The sequence below is a fragment of the Labeo rohita genome, unplaced genomic scaffold (genome assembly GCF_022985175.1).
Source record: "Labeo rohita strain BAU-BD-2019 unplaced genomic scaffold, IGBB_LRoh.1.0 scaffold_666, whole genome shotgun sequence".
Taxonomy (NCBI): Eukaryota; Metazoa; Chordata; class Actinopteri; order Cypriniformes; family Cyprinidae; genus Labeo; species Labeo rohita.
The window spans coordinates 15,454-40,457 of NW_026129597.1; the positions used below are offsets into that span (position 1 = coordinate 15,454).

General features: G+C 32.8%; 1 protein-coding gene across 1 annotated transcript; it reads left to right on the top strand.

The window, feature by feature from the left end:
* Nucleotides 1–1,002: 1,002 nt before the first annotated feature.
* LOC127161544 (immunoglobulin superfamily member 1) lies at nt 1,003–22,618 on the top strand. The gene is made up of 9 exons (XM_051104288.1): nt 1,003–1,009; nt 2,373–2,408; nt 6,771–7,031; nt 20,156–20,428; nt 20,505–20,636; nt 21,357–21,527; nt 21,624–21,905; nt 22,126–22,369; nt 22,473–22,618. Exons 1-9 carry the CDS (start codon nt 1,003–1,005, stop codon nt 22,597–22,599), a joined length of 1,533 nt encoding a protein of 510 aa, XP_050960245.1. The 3' UTR covers nt 22,600–22,618.
* Nucleotides 22,619–25,004: the final 2,386 nt, after the last annotated feature.

The following is a 25,004-nucleotide window of genomic DNA, read 5'->3' on the forward strand; positions in this document are numbered from 1 at the left end:
AATATCAAAGAATGTCATCATTAATTATTTAATCAGATTTACCTTTTTTTAATTATCGGAACTTTTCTCCTAAAACTATAAATTGAATTAATTAATGCCAGAATAATTATTTTACTTTATATAATTTATATAGACTACTTAAATTAGTTCTTAAAACGTAAGTATTAAAATGGATCAATATTAATTTTACTGTGATATGAAGTTGTTGCCAGCCATTTACAACTCATAGGCTACAGTTGCCTAATAATCAAATTTGCTATGCCTTCACTATGTATTAACCAGTCTATGGTATTAACATGTGAGTTAGAATGTGTCATTTGGCCTTTTTTGGGGGTTCCTTGTTTTAATTTGTTTTGACTGAAATTTGACTGTATGGGCTCTGTGGGGTGGTCTTTTGAATTTGAGTTTGACTCTCTCTTTTTTTTTGAAGATGGATATAACAATTCAAACGGGGAATTCACTTCCAGAAATACAGAAATGTAATAAATGCTGCAGTGATTAAGGTGATCGTTAAATAAAGTACAGAATTGTTCATTATTGGTGTTTTGTCTATTATTTGAGTTTTGCTTCACATTCAAAATATCAAAAAACAGGTTTTGTAATGTTAGCATGGTATAATGTTAATTAGACCATTATATGTTGAGCTGAAAGAAAAAAATGGAATTTGAAACATTGTACAAAAACAAACTAAAACATTGTAGCAATATAATGTCACATAATATTTTTCAGATGATAGTTCAATTTGTATTTGTATCAGTTGCATCAGTAATTTCCTTTCAATTACACCCACGCTCAAAAAATAAATACTGGGTAATTAGTTAGTTTGAGAACACAATGATTGTTTTTTTTTTTTTGGCACATGCATTAAGCAGGGAACGCAAATATTTATTTGGATAACTTTAAACAAAAAGAGACCTTAATATTGCATTCTAATGTTTTCAATGGCATTTGGATAAGGGTGTTATACGATCTTCCGAACAGCAGGAGGCGCTGTCTCGAAAAATGAGGGGTCTGAGAATGCGAGACTCTGGGTGCGGGACTGTCCATGCAGCAGGCTCCGAGTCTGCAGCTTGATAATGTTGGCAGAGATTAAGGGCATAATGCTAATGCTGTCCACACGAGGGAGCCACGGGATAACTAATCATTCAAGATCTCAGTTCAAGACTTGAAAATGTTTCATTTAGATGACAAAATAAAAAAACTGTGTGTAAACTCATTTATTTTTTCATAACCTTCAGTAAAGCCCAGTATAGTAAGTATGCAAAAACTGTAATCTCTTAAATGCTGATAGACCATTACTTTTTTAAACTTAATTTTAATGGTATTGACTATATATTTCTCAAGTTGTCAGACATGCTAGCAACTTGCTAATCATGCTAGAAACATGCTAGCAACATGCTAATAACTTGCTAATCATGTTAGAAACATGCTAGCAACATGCTAACAACTTGCTAATCATGTTAGTAATGCTAACAACTTGTTAATCATGCTAGAAACATGTTAGCAACATGCTAACAACTTGCTAATCATCTTAGAAACATGCTAGTAACTTGCTAATCATGCTAGAAACTTGTTAGTAATTTGCAAATCATGTTAATAAAATGGTAAACATGTTAACAACATGCTAGTAAAATGTTAATCATGCAAGAATCATGCTAGTAACTTTGCTAATTATGTTAGCTATCTGTCTATCTTTGACAAACTGTATTGCCTTCAAAACATTAAAACTTTAACCTTTTAAAACTACATTAGACTTCAAACTATTTCAGTCTGAAAACCTTCAAACTTAAAACTTTTTAAAACTTTTTAAACTTTTTAAACCTTCTTAAACTGTTGAAGACATAAATTCACCTATTGCCTTTTTGTAGTGCTTACACCTTGACTGTTGAGTTTACAGTTAAGCACCGAAGTGTCTGCACACCTGATGGCCGTGTTTGATCAGTTGGTTCATGTGTGTAGTATTTTGGAAAGCAGTGCCTTAAAATGGCAAAAAAGTGACATCATGTTAGATTTCTGTGTCTAATGTACAGAAGTGTGTTTAGTGTCTTGCAAAACAATGTGTGCAGTGTTTTGCAAAAATTGTGAGGCTGAGAATTGTGTAAATTTGAGAATTGTGTAAATTTTGAGATTTTGATCCCTGGGTGTCAGGTTTCACTAATTGTGTGTTTTTAATTTTAGTTTGTAAGCAAAAAAACAACAACAACAACAAAAAAAAAAAAAAAAACTGTAACAGAAACCTGTGTTGTGAAGCTAAGAAACATTTATGAAATTGTGGTGTTTTACAAGCAAAGGAAGAAGAATAAACCTTCATTTGGCTAATATAATACATACAATATCAGCTCAATGCTCACATTTTCTTTTTGTGTTTTTAGTGCTAATTTCAATCATTCACTCTGGACAAACTGAAGGTGAGTGAATTTCATCACACATTCACATGAGTGATTCTACACTGTTACAAACTAGCTGTGAAAAGAGTGTTATGATTTTTACTGATTATAAAAGCATCTTTTTAACAAGTTTCTTATGTGTTGTAACTAGAGGAACAATTTACAGTAGCAGTGACAATACACAGCACATATATTTTCTCACAAAATGAATTGCTCTGAGAAATTAGTTAAAATGTTTCATAAGACACTAAATAAGTGACTATAACAGCTATAGAACAACACTTCAGTCTAACCTGACATACACTGTAAAAAAAATGTAATTTTACGGAAAATAATTGTGATTTTTTTCCGGTTGTTTTCTTTTGTTTTGAATTGGAGTCAGAATTCTCTCTAAATAAAAACTCGGCTGTTATTTTAAGTATTATGACATTAATGACAAATTACAGTAATTTACATTTTTTATACAGAAAAACTGCTGTATTTTTATACAATATGTTTTCTGTTTTCTTAAATTACAAACAAATGTATGTAAAATTACAAAACAAATCTGTAATTAATACAATAACAAATCCGTTAGATGATAAACGGTCAAATGACTGGCAGTAAAGTAAAATCTCCTTATTTAAATAATCTGACAAACACTGTTATTTTACAGCTATTTCCTGAATTTAATGATCAAGCACCTTTACTGTAAAACAAAAAAAAAAAAAAAAAAAAAAAAAAAAAAAAACACGGTCAAATGACTGGCAGCACAGGGTGCCAAACAAAAACCTTAAAATTAAGGTCAAATCTCTTTATATAAATAAGATGACAACACTGTTAATTTACAGGCATTTCCTAAATTATTACAAACAAACACCTTCACTGTAAAATTAACTCATTAACTAAGTAATTAATTACTTAACATCACATGACTGACAGCAACAGAACATGAAACACTAACAGATCTCTCTCACTGTAAAAAATTGCACTGTAAAATAATGGTAATCTACTGGTAGCTGTGGTTGCCAGCATTATACTATTTCTTTACAGCTCTCTACCGTTAATTTAAAGCTCTTCATTTTTACAGTATGTTACCGTTATTATACCATGTGGTAACTCAATTTATTTTGGAAACCGATTGCTTCAAACCATTTGAGTTTTTAAAAAAACTATTGTTTATATGGTGATAATACAATGAACTTATTTAATTTGAGTCCACTAAGAAGAAATATTTCTTAATATAAACCCGCAAACACTTAAAGTGTAATAAAGAAGCAATCGACTTTTACTCAAATTTTTATGGATTATAATTAACTAACAAAAGCACAAATTTGTGTAATAAAATGTTTAGTAAAGAGATTGTCACTATATCAGCAATTCCACAATTACTGTCTTTAAATAAAGCAGCAAAACATCAGTATTTGTGGCTCATCATTGCCTGAAGCACAAGCTCTACTCTCCAGCACAATGGTGACCCACAAAACTAAATTAAACTGACAGATCTCTCTTGTACAAAAACACATCAGTTAGGCACAATTAAATATTTACTCTCCTTACCCGTTAATGACTTTGCATAATTGTTTTTCTATGAACATTCACTAATATTTTAGTGAAAATAACTTGATTTGCTTGGTAAATCTGACTGTTATGTTTTACAGTATATTACTGTTTTTTTCTTGAATTAACGGTAATCTGCTGGCAGCTCTGGTTGCCAGCATGTTACTGTTTTTCTACAGTGTGTTGCTGTAAATTAATTACAGTTTATTACTGTTAAATTACATTTCATGCTGTTTTTTTTTCCATCGTGCATCTTTAACCCTTTAAAACCCACAGCAAAATCCTCAGTTTTAAATGAACACTTCTAATGTGTCAACACTACAGAGTGTTTGAGTAATACTGAATTAGTGCTGAAGTTAATGAGATAATTATATGATTGATCACGTTCTGATTGAGCATTAGTGATGAACACCAGCTGTTAACAAACAAAATTGCTGAATGAAAGAATAACACAAGAACAACTGAGTTCAGCCACAGCCTTAGATGACATCAACTGAAATAAAAGAAGACATTAAATCTCTCAAGATCTGATTAAACTCCTAAAACAGCATTACCAGCTTCAATTATTACCACACTGACTTTATTTCTGTCAGACGTCTACAGAAGAGAGTTGCACAGTGGAGATCAGTGTTTACTTTAGTTGGGCTGTTGAACCTTAACATTTTAAAGTTAGTTGTTGTAATTATGTGTGTTTACAACATGCTTCTTACGACTTTCCTTTTGAATTGCATATTGATATTGAATATTGATACTAGATTTAAAAAAAAAAAAAAAAAAAAAAAAAAAAAAAAAACTGAGCGTGCAGATGTAAGCAACACCACTCATGCAAAAAAAAAACAAAAAACAAAAAAAAAAAAACAGAACTTTGGTATAATTTAGATACACACATCAAGAATCATCGTATGAATCTCAACAATGGTGAGAACAAGTCATGGGTGAGGTTTTGTAGTGTGCTGATACCCAGCATGAAGCTTTCGATTGTCACCATTGTTGAGATTCATATGCTGATTCTTCATGTCTCTATTTGAGTATAAAAGTTACAATAGTATTAATTTTTAACTATTAAATTCTTATTTTGTGGTTGCAACATTATCAAAAAATCTCATGCTGTAACATACTCTGTGAAGAAGAAAAACATATAAAGACACACTCAAAAATAAACTCCTAATGAGTCCAGCAAAACTCAGAACCAGTTAAGTAAATGACGCTCATGCCCAACTAGACATAGCTGACATCAACTGAGCGATATTGCAGAAACTAACGCATCATAAAAACCCAGGTACAACAAATATATCTATGTCCAAACAACAAGAGTCAGGAGCCCAATTAAAGCAAACACTGATCTCCACAATGGTATCATCAAACAAAACAATAAAACATCATCATCTAAACATCGCTTCATTCTCAATAAGATCTTCTATAGACATCTGACAGAAATAAAATCAGTCTGGTTAGAAATGCGTGAAGTTGGTAAAGCTGTGTGTCGAGTTGTTTAAAGTTTCAGTTGATTTCATCTAAGGCTGTGGCTGAAGTCAGTTCTATAGTTCTTGTGTTTGTCTTGTTTCTCTTTCAGTCAGTGATTCTGCTCATTAACAGCAGCTGTTCGTCAGTGTCTGAAGTCACTCATTAGTTTTCATTATCTCTGTAAGGTGAACTATATTAGTAAACTCATGTAGGGAATAGTGAATGAGGGTGTAGAGTTTGATTTTAAACAGTCTCTGAGTGTCGATTTTGAACGCTGTTAATTGACGATACATAGCAGCATGCTACTTTTACGAAAATGACAAATAATACCCAGAATGCACTGTTTTAATGGAAAACAGCATGTTGCTATCAAAACTTAGCCGTTTTTTTACAGCAATTTTTAACAGTGCAAGTATGGCTTTCAGGAACAGAACTGATATTTCATTAATGGTAATGTGATCACTAACATAACTTTAAATTTGATATTTTTTACAACAATCTCATGTGACAATTCATTATCTTTCAATCATGTTTTTACACATCTCGAAAAGAGAATTTTTGACGCACGCAAACATCAAGAATCAGCACATGAATCTCAACAATGGTGACAATCAACAAAAAGCTTGTTTTGTGATAGTCAGGGCTAATATGAATATATTGTTGATTGTCACCATTGTTGAGATTCATATGCAGATTCTTGATGTCTGTGTCTCTACGTACACTTGGCTAAACTTTTTTTTTTTTTTTTTTTAAAAATGCACATTTAATAAGACGTTTTGCATTAAAAGAAACAAAGTTTGATTGGTTTGTTTAAAGCAAAGATGCTGTGATCTAAAGAGATTTGTTAGTGTTTCATGTTGTTTTGGGATTTAAAGTGTTTGTGTTGTGTTAGTTCTGTGGGTTACCATTGTGTTGAAGAGTAGAGTGTGTCCTTTAGTCCAGCAAAGACCAGCAAATGTTGATGTGATACTTTTATTTAAAAGCTGTAACTGTGGAGCTGTTAGTGGTTAACTGCAAAATAAAAAATGATAATCCAGACAATACCTGTAAAGTAACAATTTTAAAAAAAGAAAAGAAAAGAATAAAATGTTTAAAGAAATTTAGGAAATTTGACTTTAATTTTACAGTTTTTGTTTGGAAGCTGCTTCTGCCAGTCATTGACCGTTTTTAAAAAACGGTCTTTAACCATTATTTCCATTAATGGTAAACGTTTGGCACCCTGTGCTGCCATGCATTTCACAGTTTTTTTACGTTTAAATTTTTTACAGTGTAGCATGTATTTTGCAATAAATTGTTTATACAGTAAAAAACAGCTCATTTTATTATTTTATTATTATATTATCACATTATTTTTTATTGTGAATTGTTGTCAATGTACAGAAAAACCAAAAGCCGAAGTAACCATTAAACCTGCTCAACATGTATTCAGAGGAGACACAGCCACTCTCAGATGTGACATAAATGGTGAAGGAGTCACAAAGACTCTCTGGCATAAAGAAGGTTTGACTAGTGTTTTCAGTGAACTGCAGGAACACACATTCAGTTCTGTTAATGAGTCTGACGCAGGTAAATACACCTGTTATGGATCAAACGGATCAGACTGGTCACAAATAAGTGATGCAGTTACACTGACAGTATCAGGTGAGTTTGATCATCTCTTCATACACACAAACACACATTTAATGTGTTATTAATGAGTGATTTCTTTTCAGCTCCCAGAGCAGTTTTCTTAAAGGGGTCATCGGATGCTCATTTTCCACAAGTTGATATGATTCTTTAGGGTCTACATGAAAAGTCTCTAACATACTTCGGTTAAATTTATCAATGGTAGTGTAAAACAATACCCTTTTTATCTTGTCAAAAACAGCTCTGTTCACAGCGACCCGTTTTGGTGCAGGTTCCTTTAAATGATAATGAGCTACTGCCAGAGGTGTCAAATCCAGGTTCCATGAGTAAAAGTCCTCCCCAGTATTTTGTTCCAATCACCTGGATTTGCTAATTAGCACAGTTTTTCAGCCAGGAGGTCAGAGATGGGACCAAGTCATTCCTTTCAAGTCACAAGCAAGTCTCGAGTCAAATTCCAAGTCCTCAAAGAGTTCAAGTTAATGAGATAATTAAGTGACTAATTAAGTGATGATTGTGCATTAGTGATGAACACCTGCTGTCAACAAGCAGCATCACTGAAGAAAAGACAAACACAAGAACTACAACTGAGATCAGACACAGCCTTGGATAAAATCAACTGAAAGAACAAAACAAAACAAAAAAAAAAAACAACAACATTAAATCTCTCAAGATCTGATTAAACAACTCCACAGACAGCATCATCAGCTTCACTCATTACTAACCAGACTAACTTTATTTTATGTCTGCAGAATCTCTTACTGAGAATTAAAAGAAACAAAGAAAGAAAGAACACGATGCCACCATAATTATGGTCAAGGTGTGCTTTAGTTTGTCTCTTGACCCTTTGAGTAATTTAATTAGTTTGCTTTTAAGCATTTGCAATATTGTTTTATGACAAACGTGTGTATTGTTGAATCAAAAACTCTACCTATAACTAATTTTGATGAATATCATGAGTTGGTATTCCTATTTGATTGGTTTGACACACATTCAGCTTTTGCACAACTGCAAAAAAATTAAACGCTACAATGTTTCAATATGAAAATAAAGAAGAGCATTGGTTCAGGTTTTTAGACATGAACATTTAGCACATGATCCTCAACAGTGGTGATAATAATTATTCATACTGCAGTACATGATGGGAGTTTATCCTATGTTGTATACCCAGCATGCATTGCAGTATGAAGCATTTTGTTGATTGTCACCATTATTGAGATTCATATGCTGGTTCTTCGTGTCTGTGTGTCTTGATAGTACAATACACGTTTTAAATTTATTCGCTGTTGGTTTTAAGGAAACATTTTATTTTTATTCTATAAAGCTTAAAAAAAAAAAAAAAGAATGGTGTACCACTGCATTACAACAGCTAGTGATTATTCACTTTACTGCTCTCATCTCACTGTTTCACAACAGCACATACCTTGTTACAAAGAAAGATCGAATGCAGGAGGTCAAGGGTCAAGAGCACAAACTACAGCACACACTGATCTCCATGATGGTGGCATCATTTTAACCTCTAAAACATCAACATCTCATCCTCTGTAATTCTCAGTAACAGCAGGTGTTTATCACAATCATCATTAAATTAGTCACTTAATTATCTCATTAACTTGAACTCTTTGAGGACTTGGGATTTGACTCGAGACTTGCTTGTGTCTCGAAAGGAATGATTTGGTCCCATCTCTGACCTCCTGGCTGAAAAACTGCTAATTAGCAAATCCAGGTGATTGGAACAAAATACTGGGGAGGACTTTTACTCATGGAACCTGGATTTGACACCTCTGGCTACTGCTCACCCCGCCCCTCTCTTCCATTCTGAAGTCACCATTCTTATTCATTCAGTTATAACTGCTCAAAAATGATTAAATGCATTTGTAAATGATTTATTAGCAGTGGTGTAATGTAACAAAGTAATAATACTTCATTACAGTACTTAGTACATAATATGGTAATTGTTGTTGTAATGATGTTTGATCTGACATTTTCAAGTATAGGCTATATCACCAAATCACACACAGAGTGCACGCATGCTGATTTATTAGTCTATCAAAATTCAAATTCCAGGCATTTTAAATTGTAGACAGCAAAAATGCTTCTGTATGCTTTTTATATTTATATAATTTAATATAGTTAACTGAGTACCATTTTTCCTGCAGATATCAGAATATAACCCATTTAATAATCATTTTATACAAGTTCAGTAAAGCAATAAGGTTTAGGTTGTTTTTTTTTTTTCTTTTACTACCACGGTGGAGATCAGTGTTTACTTTAGTTGGGCTGTTGAACCTTGACATTTTAAGGTTAATTTTAGTTTGGTTGTTGTAATTGTGTATTTTTACAACATGCTTGTTATGACAAAAAAAGAAAAATAATAATAACAAATAAATGAATATGAATGACTATAAAGAAATCTAGAATTGTTTATGGCTTGGTAATAACACAGGTTTTATCCAGTGTCTTTTTTTGAATACTGATGTGAAATTTTATGTGATGTGAACAGTTGAATTAATTCCAGTACAGAACCTAATAGGATGTTGCGCATGCGCGACTGAACGAATCACTCCCCGAGATGACTCGTTCGTCCCGAGTCACATTAAAGATTTGTTCAAAATGAACAAATCATTAAAGAACAACCCATCACTAGTGTGCTGATACCCAGCATGCATTGCGGACATAACTGACATCAACTGTCTAGCATTGCTGTAACTAATACATCATAAAAACCCAGTTACAACAAATATATCTATGTTTTAACGTCAAGAGTCAGGAGCCCAATTAAGGCAAACACTGACCTCCACAATGGTATCGTCAAACAAAACAATAAAACATCATCATCTAAACATCTCTTCATTCTCAATAAGATCTTCTATAGACATCTGACAGAAATAAAATCAGTCTGGTTAGAAATGTGTGAAGTTGGTAAAGCTGTGTGTTGAGTTGTTTAAATTTTCAGTTGATTTCATCTAAGGCTGTGGCTGAAGTCAGTTATATAGTTCTTCTGTTTGTGTTGTTTCTCTTTCAATCAGTGATTCTGCTCATTAACAGCAGCTGTTCGTCAGTGTCTGAAGTCACTCTCATTAGTTTTCATTAACTCTGTAAGGTGGACTATATTAGTAAACTCATGTAGGGAATAGTGAATGAGGGTGTAGAGTTTGATTTTAAACACAGTCTCTGAGTGTCGATTTTGAACGCTGTTAATTCACGATACATAACAGCAGGCTACTTTTTCGAAAATGTCAAATAATACCCAGAATGCACTGTTTTAATGGAAAACAGCATGTTACTGTCAAAATTTAGCCATTTTTTTACAGCAATTTTTAACAGTGTAAGTATGGCTTTCAGGTACACTGTAAAAAGAAATGTAATTTTACGGAAAATAACTGATTTTTTCAGGTTGTTTTCTTTTATTTTGAATTGCAGTCAAAACTCTGTAAAACTATCTCTAAATTAAAAACTTGGCTGTTATTTTAAGTATTATGACATTAATTACAAATCACAGAAATTCACATTTTTTTATACTGAAAAACTGCTGTATTTTTATACAGTATGTTTTCTGTTTTCTTAAATTACAAACAAATAATGTAAAATTACAAAAAAATCTGTAATTAACACAATAACAAATCTGTTAGATGATAAAACGGTCAAATGACTGGCAGTAAAGTAAAATCTCCTTATTTAAATAAGCTGACAAACACTGTTATTTTACAGCTATTTCCTGAATTTAATGATCAAACACCTTGACTGTAAAACAAAAGGCAAAAAACGGTCAAATGACTGGCAGCACAGGGTGCCAAACAAAAAACGTAAAATTGAAGTCAAATCTCTTTATATAAATAAGTTAACAACACTGTTAATTCACAAGCATTTCCTAAATTATTACAAACAAATTATTACTTCACAGTAAAATTGACTCATTAACTAATTAATTAATTACTTAAACATCACATGACTGACAGCAACAGAATATGAAACACTAACAGATCTCTCTAGATCTCAGCATCTAGTCTGACTTTATTTCTTTCATACAAAACTTCTTATTGAGAATTAACAGATGTTTATACACTCAAAAAAAATATTTCAGCCCTTAACTTAATTCAATTACGTACAAAATTTCCATGCATTTAGATTACGTAGTTTTAATTTAAACAAATCAATTAAACTTAATGTGATTCAAATGCATCAGTCTTACGTAAATGAAACAGGTAAAGTTGATGTAATAGTTCCCAGTGTTAAACAAACCCTGCTCAGTGTTCATGTGTTTCCACACTACAGAGTGTTCAAGTAGCATTGACACAGTGTTGGAGTTAAGGAGATCATTATGTCATGATTGACCAATAATGATGAACACCTGCTGTTTACAAGCAGAATCATCGAAGGAAAGAGAAACACAAGAATCAGCCACAGCCAAAGATAAAATTAACTTAAATAAATGAGGACATTAAATCTCTGATTAAACAACTCCACAAACAACATTACAGATTGACTTGATTTCTGTCATATATCTATAAATATTATTTCAGAACATCTAAACAGAGGTTTAGATGTTTTTTTTTTTTTTTTTTTTTAAGTTTCAATTGACCTCACCATCACGGCGAACAGGGTTTACTTTAGTTGGACTCTTGACTTTTTTATGTTAATTTTTTGGCTGTTGTGATTATGTGTATGAAACACATTTATTACAACAAAATAAAAAAGCCAGAAGGAAGTCTGATTAGGTCTTTTTGGTTAATTTTTATTGTTTGCTAAATCATTACCATCCAGGGGCATGATGATAGTAATTGTAACAGCTCATACAACTACTGTAAATATAATGAAACTAAGAGGTAAACCACTGAACAATACCAATAAATCAGGCCACTTGACAATGATTACAGCATCAATAATAATAAACCAAGAACACTTAATAAGGACTCCTCTTTTTGCGCTATACAAATGTGCTCTACGAACATAATTACAGCAGCCAAAGAACAAAAAAAAAACTATACTAAGATAGTCAAGGGTCAAGAGCCAGAAATAAAATCAGTCTGGTTAGAAATGTGTGAAGTTGGTAAAGCTGTGTGTTGAGTTGTTTAAATTTTCAGTTGATTTCATCTAAGGCTGTGGCTGAAGTCAGTTATATAGTTCTTCTGTTTGTGTTGTTTCTCTTTCAATCAGTGATTCTGCTCATTAACAGCAGCTGTTCGTCAGTGTCTGAAGTCACTCATTAGTTTTCATTAACTCTGTAAGGTGGACTATATTAGTAAACTCATGTAGGGAATAGTGAATGAGGGTGTAGAGTTTGATTTTAAACACAGTCTCTGAGTGTCGATTTTGAACGCTGTTAATTCACGATACATAACAGCAGGCTACTTTTTCGAAAATGTCAAATAATACCCAGAATGCACTGTTTTAATGGAAAACAGCATGTTACTGTCAAAATTTAGCCATTTTTTTACAGCAATTTTTAACAGTGTAAGTATGGCTTTCAGGTACACTGTAAAAAGAAATGTAATTTTACGGAAAATAACTGATTTTTCAGGTTGTTTTCTTTTATTTTGAATTGCAGTCAAAACTCTGTAAAACTATCTCTAAATTAAAAACTTGGCTGTTATTTTAAGTATTATGACATTAATTACAAATCACAGAAATTCACATTTTTTTATACTGAAAAACTGCTGTATTTTTATACAGTATGTTTTCTGTTTTCTTAAATTACAAACAAATAATGTAAAATTACAAAAAAATCTGTAATTAACACAATAACAAATCTGTTAGATGATAAAACGGTCAAATGACTGGCAGTAAAGTAAAATCTCCTTATTTAAATAAGCTGACAAACACTGTTATTTTACAGCTATTTCCTGAATTTAATGATCAAACACCTTGACTGTAAAACAAAAGGCAAAAAACGGTCAAATGACTGGCAGCACAGGGTGCCAAACAAAAAACGTAAAATTGAAGTCAAATCTCTTTATATAAATAAGTTAACAACACTGTTAATTCACAAGCATTTCCTAAATTATTACAAACAAATTATTACTTCACAGTAAAATTGACTCATTAACTAATTAATTAATTACTTAAACATCACATGACTGACAGCAACAGAATATGAAACACTAACAGATCTCTCTAGATCTCAGCATCTAGTCTGACTTTATTTCTTTCATACAAAACTTCTTATTGAGAATTAACAGATGTTTATACACTCAAAAAAAATATTTCAGCCCTTAACTTAATTCAATTACGTACAAAATTTCCATGCATTTAGATTACGTAGTTTTAATTTAAACAAATCAATTAAACTTGATGTGATTCAAATGCATCAGTCTTACGTAAATGAAACAGGTAAAGTTGATGTAATAGTTCCCAGTGTTAAACAAACCTTGCTCAGTGTTCATGTGTTTCCACACTACAGAGTGTTCAAGTAGCATTGACACAGTGTTGGAGTTAAGGAGATCATTATGTCATGATTGACCAATAATGATGAACACCTGCTGTTTACAAGCAGAATCATCGAAGGAAAGAGAAACACAAGAATCAGCCACAGCCAAAGATAAAATTAACTTAAATAAATGAGGACATTAAATCTCTGATTAAACAACTCCACAAACAACATTACAGATTGACTTGATTTCTGTCATATATCTATAAATATTATTTCAGAACATCTAAACAGAGGTTTAGATGTTTTTTTTTTTTTTTTTTTAAGTTTCAATTGACCTCACCATCACGGCGAACAGGGTTTACTTTAGTTGGACTCTTGACTTTTTTATGTTAATTTTTTTGGCTGTTGTGATTATGTGTATGAAACACATTTATTACAACAAAATAAAAAAGCCAGAAGGAAGTCTGATTAGGTCTTTTTGGTTAATTTTTATTGTTTGCTAAATCATTACCATCCAGGGGCATGATGATAGTAATTGTAACAGCTCATACAACTACTGTAAATATAATGAAACTAAGAGGTAAACCACTGAACAATACCAATAAATCAGGCCACTTGACAATGATTACAGCATCAATAATAATAAACCAAGAACACTTAATAAGGACTCCTCTTTTTGCGCTATACAAATGTGCTCTACGAACATAATTACAGCAGCCAAAGAACAAAAAAAAAACTATACTAAGATAGTCAAGGGTCAAGAGCCCAACTAAAGTAAACCCTGTTCGCCATGATGGTGAGGTCAAATGAAACATTTTTTAAAATAAAACATCTAAACCTCTGTTTAGACGTTCTCAAATAATATTTGTGGATATACGACAGAAATCAAGTCAAACTGTAATGTTGTTTGTGGAGTTGTTTAATCAGAGATTTAATGTCTTCATTTATTTAAGTTCATTTTATCTTTGGCTGTGGCTGATTCTTGTGTTTCTCTTTCCTTCTGTGATTCTGCTTGTAAACAACAGGTGTTCATCATTATTGGTCAATCATGACATAATGATCTCCTTAACTCCAACACTGTGTCAATGCTACTTGAACACTCTGTAGTGTGGAAACACATGAACACTGAGCAAGGTTTGTTTAACACTGGGAACTATTACATCAACTTTACCTGTTTCATTTACGTAAGACTGATGCATTTGAATCACATCAAGTTTAATTGATTTGTTTAAATTAAAACTACGTAATCTAAATGCATGGAAATTTTGTACATAATTGAATTAAGTTAAGGGCTGAAATATTTTTTTGAGTGTATGTTAATGTTTTTATTGAAAATGATGAAGTTTGAAGTCACCATTGTGGAGATAAGCATTTGCGTTAGTTGTACTCTTGATCCATGACTTAATAAATTCGGGTTGTTTCTGATTGCTATAATTTTGTGTTTTATATTGTGTGTTACAGCAAAAATGAGTATAGAAAAACTGTTCAGTTAGAGCTGGTTGTTAACAGTTTATTGATCATAATAGCCTGACCGACTAAACATATCAAGAACCGTATTGGTGAATATGTTAGCTTCAAGCTCTGCAATTTTATAGTAGCTGTATGACATTGTGACAATTTTTCTTTTTCTGAAAAATTCTGACAAACATCATGAATCAGCGCATGAATCTCAACAATGGTGACAATCAACAAAAAGCTTGTTTTGTGATGATCAGGGCTAATATGAATATTTTGTCAACTGTCACCATTGTTGAGATTCATATCCAGATTCTTGATGTCTGTGACTGTGACATGTCTTTGTAATTTTCTCATAAAAACATCCAAAATTTTCAAAGTAGTATTATAAAAAAAAACCCCATTTAGTAGTATGTTCTGATATGAGAATTTTGTCAACGTCAGTGAATGAAACTTCTATATAATAACAGAGTCAAGCATAGTACATAACCAACATTGCTTGATTAGACTCTTTCGTGTGCTTTAGTCCAGGAGAAGATGATAATAAATTGGTGTTATGCTGTATGTCATTTTGTTTGAAGGCTGTAACTGTGTAGGTGTTGATGCAATGATAGTTTTTGTATGTGTGCTGTTAGTTAGTGGTAAACTGCAAAAAAAGCTTTGTTTCACAGAGAATACCTATAAAATAACAATTAAAAAAGTTATTTCCGTTAATGGTAAACATTTGGCACCCTGTGCTGCCATGCATTTCACTGTTTTTTACGTTTAAATTTTTTACAGTGTAGTTTATATACCACTGCTTATTACTCACAAAGCAATTGACGTCTGGCCCAGCTCTGGGCCAAGCAAGCAGTTACACTCGGCCCAAGTGCAGCAAAGAATTTCGTCCCTTGAGTGGCCCGGATCTGGACTACAGACATGAGCCACACATACCAATCTCAGCCAAATAGGAACTTATAACCAGCACTGAACTGGCCAGAACAAGTTTTAATAGTGCTACCCAATCTCAGCCTTCAGTAAACTACATAGAGGCCAGTCTATAACCAGAAACCCCAAAACTGAGCAATGTCTAAAGGTGTAACTGTGTGTTTTACTGCCTATTGATGGATCCATGGCTTTTTTTATGGCTCAGTTTTAGGGTTTCTGGTTAAAGACTGGACTCTGTGTGGTTTCCTGAAGGCTGAGATTGGGTCCCAGATAGCAAGAGAGCAGGTGAAAACTATTGAATCAATGTTTAAAATAGTTGGTTTATCAATGTTAATGGCATTAAATCAATTAATGTTAAAAAAAGTTGACATTTCAACAAACCACCATTACTGTGATCAGTGATTGGTTTAGTTCGGTTCTTGATTCTTGCCTTTTCTTGAGATGATTATTTTTTCTGTGTTACAGTAGTGTTTCAGTGCAAACACTTATGCTATTAAAAAGAGCTGTTTTAAAGTTATTTTGAAGTAGATTATTCTTTGTGATGGGTGTCAAGTAGTGATGGGTTGTTCTTGAACGATTTGTTCATTTTGAATTTTTCGTTTTTTTGTTCATTTTTTGTTCAATGCACATGCGCAACACCCTATTAGGTTCCGTACTGGATTTAGTCCACCTGTTTCGAGTCTTTGGGTTTTCCGGGTCGTTCGTTCTTATGGGGCTGTCACGCGATGAACGAACGACTCGAACCCGAAGACTCGAGAGATGAACGAATCAATTCTTTTTCCGGCTCACACTGCGTTGGTTAAGCTTATTGGGCTGTCATGTGATGAACGAACGACTCAAACCCGAAAACTTGTCAGATAAGAGGAGGGCTAATCATAGACTAAAGACCCAGGTAAACAATGAATGAATCTTTTCTGTTTCTTATAGCATTATAGTTTTGTTTCATTTGAAGTGTGATCAACGTTTGTGTAAGCAGTAGATGTGTTATGGTGGTAACAGGTAACATTTTAATTATATTTTGTTAAAATGAACGAAATGAAATGACTCGAAAAAAGATTATTTATTTCGCTGAACGAGACTCAAAGGTCAGAATCCGTAAAAAGATCCGTACTTCCCATCACTACTGTCAAGCAACAATAAAGCTAGAAACAATGTGATATAATATTGATGATTATTGATGATTCTGTATCACAAACGTTTAAAAAAAAAAAAAATCTATGACATCACACAGAAAGACTTAGACATCAACACTCAGCTTACAAACCTCAACAATGGTGACAATCATCAGACATTTCAGATAAACAGATCAACTGCAATTCATGCTGGGAATCATGAATGAGTTTTTTAACTATGTTAGTACTCAGCATGCATTTCTGCATAAAATTTTCGTTTACTGATTGTCACCATTGTAGTTTCATATGTTCATTCTTTATATCTAATTGATTCAGCAATTAAAAGATTTTTTTGGTAATTCATAAAAGTATGATAGCTGCACTTCTGCTTTAATCTCATATTGCAATATCTCTCATTGTGAACAATTACTTACATAACTTCACAATGATTATAGTCACCATTATCTGGTCTTAATGGATCTTAGATTTTATTGCCTCAAACAATATGTTTTCACACACTGTTATAACAAACAAAAAAAAAAAAAAAAAGAAAATCTGACTTTGAAATACAAAGAATCAAGAGCCCAACTAAAGCGATCACTTATCACAACAATGGTGGTTTGTTGAAATTTCTTCTTTCTTTTTTTTTAACATTAATAGCGGGAGCTAAAGTTAATTCAGTGTCATTAACATTGACAAATCAACTACTTTTAACATTGATTCAGTGGTTGTTTGGGGGTAGCACTATTAAAAGTTGTTCTGGCTCAGTTCAGGGCTGGTTATAAGTTACTATTTGGCTGAGACTTGGGCCAGTTATGGCTCATGTGTGGCTCATGTCTGTAGTCCAGATCTGGGCCACTTAAGGGCCGTAATTCTTTGCTGCACTTGGGCCGAGTGTAACTGCTTGCTTGGCCCAGAGCTGGGCCAGATGTCGATTGCTATGTGGGTAGTCATTAACAAACACTTTCAAAACTCCTCTACAAATAAAACCTGAATATGTAGTGGACGCGACAAAGCGACCATTGCAAATCATTTCAACTTTGTGTCAGTAGATCATAAATAGAACAAGCTCACGTCAGGTGTAGACACGGTGTGAGACTGTTAACTTTAGCCGCATTCATTGTGGAACTTGCTAACTAGCACATTATTAGGAAAGGCGATTTGCAAATATTCATAAAAAATAAAAAAAAACCCTTACGCTTACTTCTTCTGGAGGTGAAGCTGTCACACAGCCAAGAATGTTTGACGTCACACAGCCAAGAATCTGAAAATTGCTTGATCTGAGAAAGGGGTCATGATTTATAGGCATTAAAAAACAAAACAAAACAAAACAAAAACAAAACAAACAAAAAAACACTGGGTTGTTTTTTTTTTAATTATTACAGCAGGGCTTTAAAAATTTAACTCCGAGCAGAATCGATATTTTAACGTTTCAGTTCCTGCGTTCCTCTGTATTATTGATGTTTTCGTTCATCCGTTTTAAAAAAAATAAACAAGAAATTCAGGGTAAAACAGGGTAATGGTTCACATCTATATTTTATAACTTCAGCCACTGAAAAATAAAAAACTTGTACTAAGCAATATTTCTATGAAAACTGTTTTATGAAACCTGGCATGAAAGTATATTTTTCTTGTTGAAGAAAGTCAGTTAATTTAAATTCTAGTTTTGATCTAAACAAAAAGATATAGACTTAATCAAAACAAAATTTCCCATTTAAGAAATAAGATTATAAACATTACAACCTTAGACGAAATCAACCAAAATAAAAGACATTAAATGTCTTAAGATCTCAGCAAAGGAGGATTAAACAACTCCACAAACTTCACCAGCTTCACTTACAACTAACCAGGAGTGCGTTTCCCAGAAGCAACTCTGGTCACAAGTTCTGTCATTACCAACAGCTGTCGAATGATGCTTTTGAAAAAAAACACCCCAGTTTGACGTTATCTGTCATGCAGAAGTTCTTATTGAGAATTGATGGAGGTTTACTTCCATAGTTTGAGTGAATTACTTTTGAAGGTTACCATCTTGGTGAATAGTGTTTGCTTTAGTTGGTCACTTGGTTGTTGACATTATATGCTTTGTATTAGCTTTTTTTTGCTGTTCAAGTTTTGTTTTTAGAAAACACATTTAATAGCAAAGCATGTTAAAATAAAACAAAAAAGGAGCATGATTTTTTGTATTTGCTTTTTGCTTTTAACATCACAAAACAAGCTACTAATTCGCAACAAAAATAGCTAAAATTAAAGCAAATAGTAAGAATAAAGGAAAATACTAAGACAATTCAGGTGCATAATTCATGTTGCAATGCATTCTGGGAGCCATGGTTGAGTTTCAATTGGTGCTCCCACAATGCACTGCAGCATGCAGCTTTTTTTTTATTATTATTTTCACCATTGTTGAGATTCACATGCTGATTCTTGATGAATGTGTGTGTTCAAAGAAACATGTTTTTTTTTTTTTCCTCAACAATATAAAATTGTTTTTTTTTTTTTTTTTTACAGTCAAAAGGTCATAGGTTTGAACATTTTATGAGATCAGTTTTAGTGAATTATTTTTAAATAGAAAATTGTGTTTTGATGTTATATATATATTTTTGTTTAGATATTAATTAGAAATTAGATAAATTGATTTTCTTAAAAAACAAAAATATACTTTTGTGGCCGGTTTTATAAAATAGTTTTCATAGAAATATTGTTCAGTGCAAGTTATTTATTTTTCATCGGCTCAAGTTATAAAACATAGATGTGAACAATTAACCTTATATTTTTTTTTTTAAATTGGACAAATGAAAAAAAAAAAAATTCAGTGTGCTCAAGAAACATGGCTGATTATTTTGTGTTGAAAGTGCTGATTTTACATACATACATATATATATATATATATATAAGCATCACAGTTTCCACAAACATTTTAAACGAAAACTGTTTTCAGTATTGATAATAATAAGAACCATTAATAATAATTGATCACAAATAATAACTGATAATAGTTAGCAGCATAGAAGACTGAAGTAAAGTAAAGTAATTAAAATAACTTTAATAGTAAAACACTAGTTTAAGTATAATATTTCATATTATTATTTTTACTATATTTATTGTCATATAAATTCCACCTTCTTTCAAAGAATAAATAAAAAGTCTTTATTATTTCAAACATTTGACCGCCAGTTTGTATATAAAATAATTCATGTGAAATAGCAATTATATAAACACATTTTATTTTGATTTATTAAATTATTACACTATTTTAAATGTAAATTGTTGACATTGTACAGAAAGACCAAAACCCAAAGTGACCATTAAACCTGCTCAACATGTATTCAGAGGAGACGCAGTCACTCTCAGATGTGATATAAATCATGAAGGCGTCACTAGCTGGAGCTACAGCTGGTATAAAGAAGGTTCAACCAGTGTTTTCAGTGATCGACAGGAACACACATTCAGTCCTGTTAAAAAATCTTATGCAGGTAAATACTCCTGTAAAGGATCAGAGACAGAAGGATCACGCTGGTCACAAATGAGTGATGCAGTTACACTGAGAGTATCAGGTGAGTTTGATCATCACTTCATACACACACAAACACACATTTAACAGGATATTAATGAGTGATTTCTCTATTTCAGATCCCAGAGCAGTTTTAAGTGTTTCTCCACAGAAGTGGTTGACTGAAGGAGATCCAGTGACTCTGATCTGTGAGGTTTACAGTTTCTCTACAGGCTGGACATTCAGCTGGTTCACTTTAACTGTCTCAGCAGGTAAATTATAATGTGCTTAAATGAGTAGTTCACTTCCAGAACAAAAATTTACAGATAATGAACTTTACCCCCTTGTCATCCAAAATGTTCATGTCTTTCTTTCTTCAGTCGTAAAGAAATGTTTTTTCTCCATATAGTGGATGGTGCCTACGAGTTTGAAGCTGTATTGAAATTGCACTTTGGAAGTTCAAAGGGCTCAAAATGATCCCAGTTGAGGAATACGGGTTTTCTAAGAAAAAAAAAAATTATATATATATGAAGAGTTCAGATGCAAAACCAGCTAAAAACCATCCCGGTCAAAAATGAGATAATGATAATATATATATATATATGGTATATAATGGTAATTTTGTCTAGCTCAGCCATGTGCATGTGTACTCTGTGCATTCCGGTTTAATACAGTTATGGTAAAACTCTCATCTCATTTTCTCCAACTTCAAAATCATCCATCATCCTACATCGCTGCACAAGTACAGACGCAGTGTTTACAAACTGGAGGGTGCAAGGAGGGTCAAACACCCTTTCCAAAAAAAAAAAAAAAAAAAAAAAAGTTAAAACAGCGACTAAGAAAGAAAGACATGACAAGGGGGCGAGTACATAATCTGTAAATTTTTGTTCTGGAAGTGAACTAATCCTTTACTGTGGTAACATCTGAATTAACTGATTTTATTCAAGTCCAATATTCCATTTTAATAATGAATTCATTCTCTGTTTTTTCAGATAACAGCCATCATTATAATCTGCTCTCAGACAGCAGCAGAGGAGCAGGAGGAAACTACACTGTCAGTTCTGCTGCTCTAAATCACACAGGAGTTTATTCGTGCAGAGCAGAGAGAGAGAAACCAGCCTATAAAACACAGTACAGCAACACACAGCTGCTGTGGGTCACTGGTGAGTTCAAACAGAACTTGAACTATTGGTTCATATTTAATAAAGAGAGTTTCTATCCTCAAATCTGAGACTCTAAAGCTGTAATTGTCGTCTCAGGTGTTTCTCCTCCAGTCTCTCTGATCGTCGGTTCCAGCAGAACTCAACACTTTACATCTGTCTCTCTCTCTCTGAGCTGTGAGGACCAGAGTAACTCTGATAGATGGAGAGTGAGAAGATACACTGACGGTGGACGGCTGGAAGATTGTTCATCATTACATCGAGGATCACAAACAGGATCTACATGTACAATCAGCTCCACCAACACATCAGACACTGGAGTGTACTGGTGTGAGTCTGAATCTGAAGCTAAATATCACTCTGTTAATATCACTGTACACTGTGAGTCTGTATTTATTCATTTCACCAGCAGTTTACAATCAATGCATGAAGCAGATTGATTAAACAAATGCATTAAACATCAGTGGACAAAAAACACTCAATGGGCAAGCAGCAGTAAAAATACAGTTTTATCAGAGTTCATTACATTGTTTATATAATTATCTTATTGTTTATATAATTATACTATTTATGCAATAAATGAATGTTTGCTCTGTTTCAGTATCTGGTGTGATTCTGGAGAGTCCTGTTCATCCTGTGACTGAAGGAGATCATCTGATTCTACACTGTTTATATCAACATACAACCTCACCAAACCTCAGAGCTGATTTCTATAAAGATGGATCACTCATCCAGAATCAAACTACAGAGATGAGCATTACTACTGTCTCAAAGTCACATGAGGGTTTCTATTACTGCAAACACCCAGAGAGAGGAGAGTCACCCAAGAGCTGGATCTCAGTCAGACGAGCCTCAAATGATCACTGCTGTATGTGTGAGCTGATTTATTTATTCACATTCTCTCATTCAGATACGGTGCATAATAAAGTGCTTGTGTGTCTATTTTTCAGTGTTTCATTCAGAATCTCAGATCTGTTTCCTCAACATACTCAGTTCTGTTCTGACAGTTTGTCCATATCTGCTAGTGACAGTCATGCTGATTTTCAAATGCGGCAGAATGAGAGGTAAAACATGACTGATTTGTTATAAGTTATTATAAGTCTCACTACTTTAGCATATCTTTGTCTGTTCAAATATATATTCATATTCCCTCATGTATGCATATTACAGACACAGCCGTGCAATCGTCTTTTTCTAGTTACATTTTATTTAAATTAATATAATTTAAAATGATGGCTGTTCAGAAAAGCGAGAAATGCAGAGAGATAAATGTATACAGTGCACAACATAAATGACTACACTTGATTTTCGTAAAATGTTTGTTTGTTTTTATTTATTTATTTATTTTTACTTAATAATTGGGTACTTGGAACTTTGTGTATCTTGCTATAATTTTGTTCTTTTAGATGCAGCAATGCAACATGAAATCGTAAGTTCTAATTACAAGAAAAAAAAATAAGAAGAAGGTTATTTTTAGAAGCTAACCTCTCTCTTTTAACTAGATAGTTAGCTGATATTTTTTTCTTAAAAAAACTTAACTCTAACAATTTCATTATCATAATTTGTTTGCCATAAACACTTTGAGAAACTTAATTGTGGTAATGTGCTCGAGTCAAAGACAGACTTCAACATTCAGCACGCGAATCACAACAATGGTAACAATTCAATTGTATTTATTTTTATTAATTGTGACAATAACCATTTTATTACTTTATTTACTCTTTTTGTTGTGCTACTACTGACACAAGACAGTACATAAAATTAGCAAATAAAAACAACAACAGTAAAATAAAGCAATTGCATAGTTTATTCATGCCGCAATGCACTCTGGGAGTGAGTGAGTAGCTATACTAAGTCTAAAGTAAACCTAAAGTAAAGGATCAAGTACCCCCTACAGTTCTTTTTTAGTTACTAGAACTCTCATGTAAGTAAAATATACTAAGCATTTGTCAGTACAACATGCTATTCCTATTTCACTTTACTTAGTTTCTTTAAGGCAATCGGTTTGCATGCTTTTTTTAAGTAAGCCAAGCTAATTAGATTTTACAGTGCAGCATCTTCTGTTTCAGGTTTTTGTATTACATCACACAGCGGTGTGTGAATTCATGATAATTCACTGATAAAGCACAACTCCCTCACACCTTCAGCACTCATACATCCCTATAGAAGAGCTTTACTATCACTGAACGTCACTGTGGGAAACAGGCACTTCTCACTGTACTCCTCCTCTAGTAACACCAGAATATTTTGGATGCTTTTGGACTCTTTTGAGACAAGAGTATGGATTCCCAGAAGTCTATGTTTTGTAAATATGGCCCTCGTAAGAGGTTAAATGAGTTTGTGCTTTGGCTACAGTAGGTAATTCTAGTGGTGACAACAATCATGCATGCCACTTCTGCAGGCTGCGTCGTGCTCTGTGAGATAAAGTGTCACGCTTTTCATATCTTTTGCAGGCTCTGAGACACTTGCATAGTTTTTTTTTTTCATGCTCTTTTTCTAGCAAAAACTCACTCATCATTAAATGAAGACTTAAAGTGAAGACCTGATTATTATTTTACAAGCTTTGTCACAAGTCCATTGTTTTTGAATGTCAGTGCTACTTCTGCTATATTTTCACACTTAAAACAATAATTTGTTATTCATCTTGTACCACTGTCCCCTTTTATGCTAAGAAATAAATCTCCTGGCAGTTTTCTCTCAAGTGGTTCCATTGCTGCCAGCATTATGTCTGAGTATGATTCAGTAGGCTATATAACACTTTTAATTGTCAGGAAATAACTTAAAAGTTTTGAAAAAAGTTCTTTTTAAAGTTCTTTTCTTTTTAAACTTAAAAGTTTAAAAGTTTTGGTTCATTATACATACCTGTTGATCAAAAAAATTGCCTTAAACATACACTGTTTTCTTTTTTTAAAGTAATTTTCAGAAGGGTGTACTTATATTTGCAACACAACATTTTATCACTTTGATAAGAAAATCTTATTTTCCTAAATCATTTTGACATTCTTCTTTGGTAACTGATCAAGCTGGCTTGTTGGAACATTATATCTCCAAAGAACGCTAATATGTCTTTTAAGTATAGAGTAATTGGTGATTTTGTGAAGTTTTAGAGGGGGTGTACTCATTTTGAACACTGTATACTCATGACTAAATGCTGAGGAGATTGTTTATGTGTGTATTTAACAGTTACATCTGCTGAAGAAGAAGAAACTTCAGTCTGATAATGATTAATCTGTAGCGACGGTGAGAAAACTTCAGCTTCATCCTGAAATCTCTCAATATCTCATTTACAAGCTCAGAGTAAATATGCTTATTGCAAAAGTCATGTTTTTGGAATTACTATATGTAAATGCAGGAATAAATAACTGTACTGTGTGTGTGTGTGTGTGTGTGTAATACAGGATTCACTCTTGATACATGATGACTAATCTTTTGTATGTACGTCACATGTTGTAGTTGTTAAAGTTAACATCAACCAGTTTT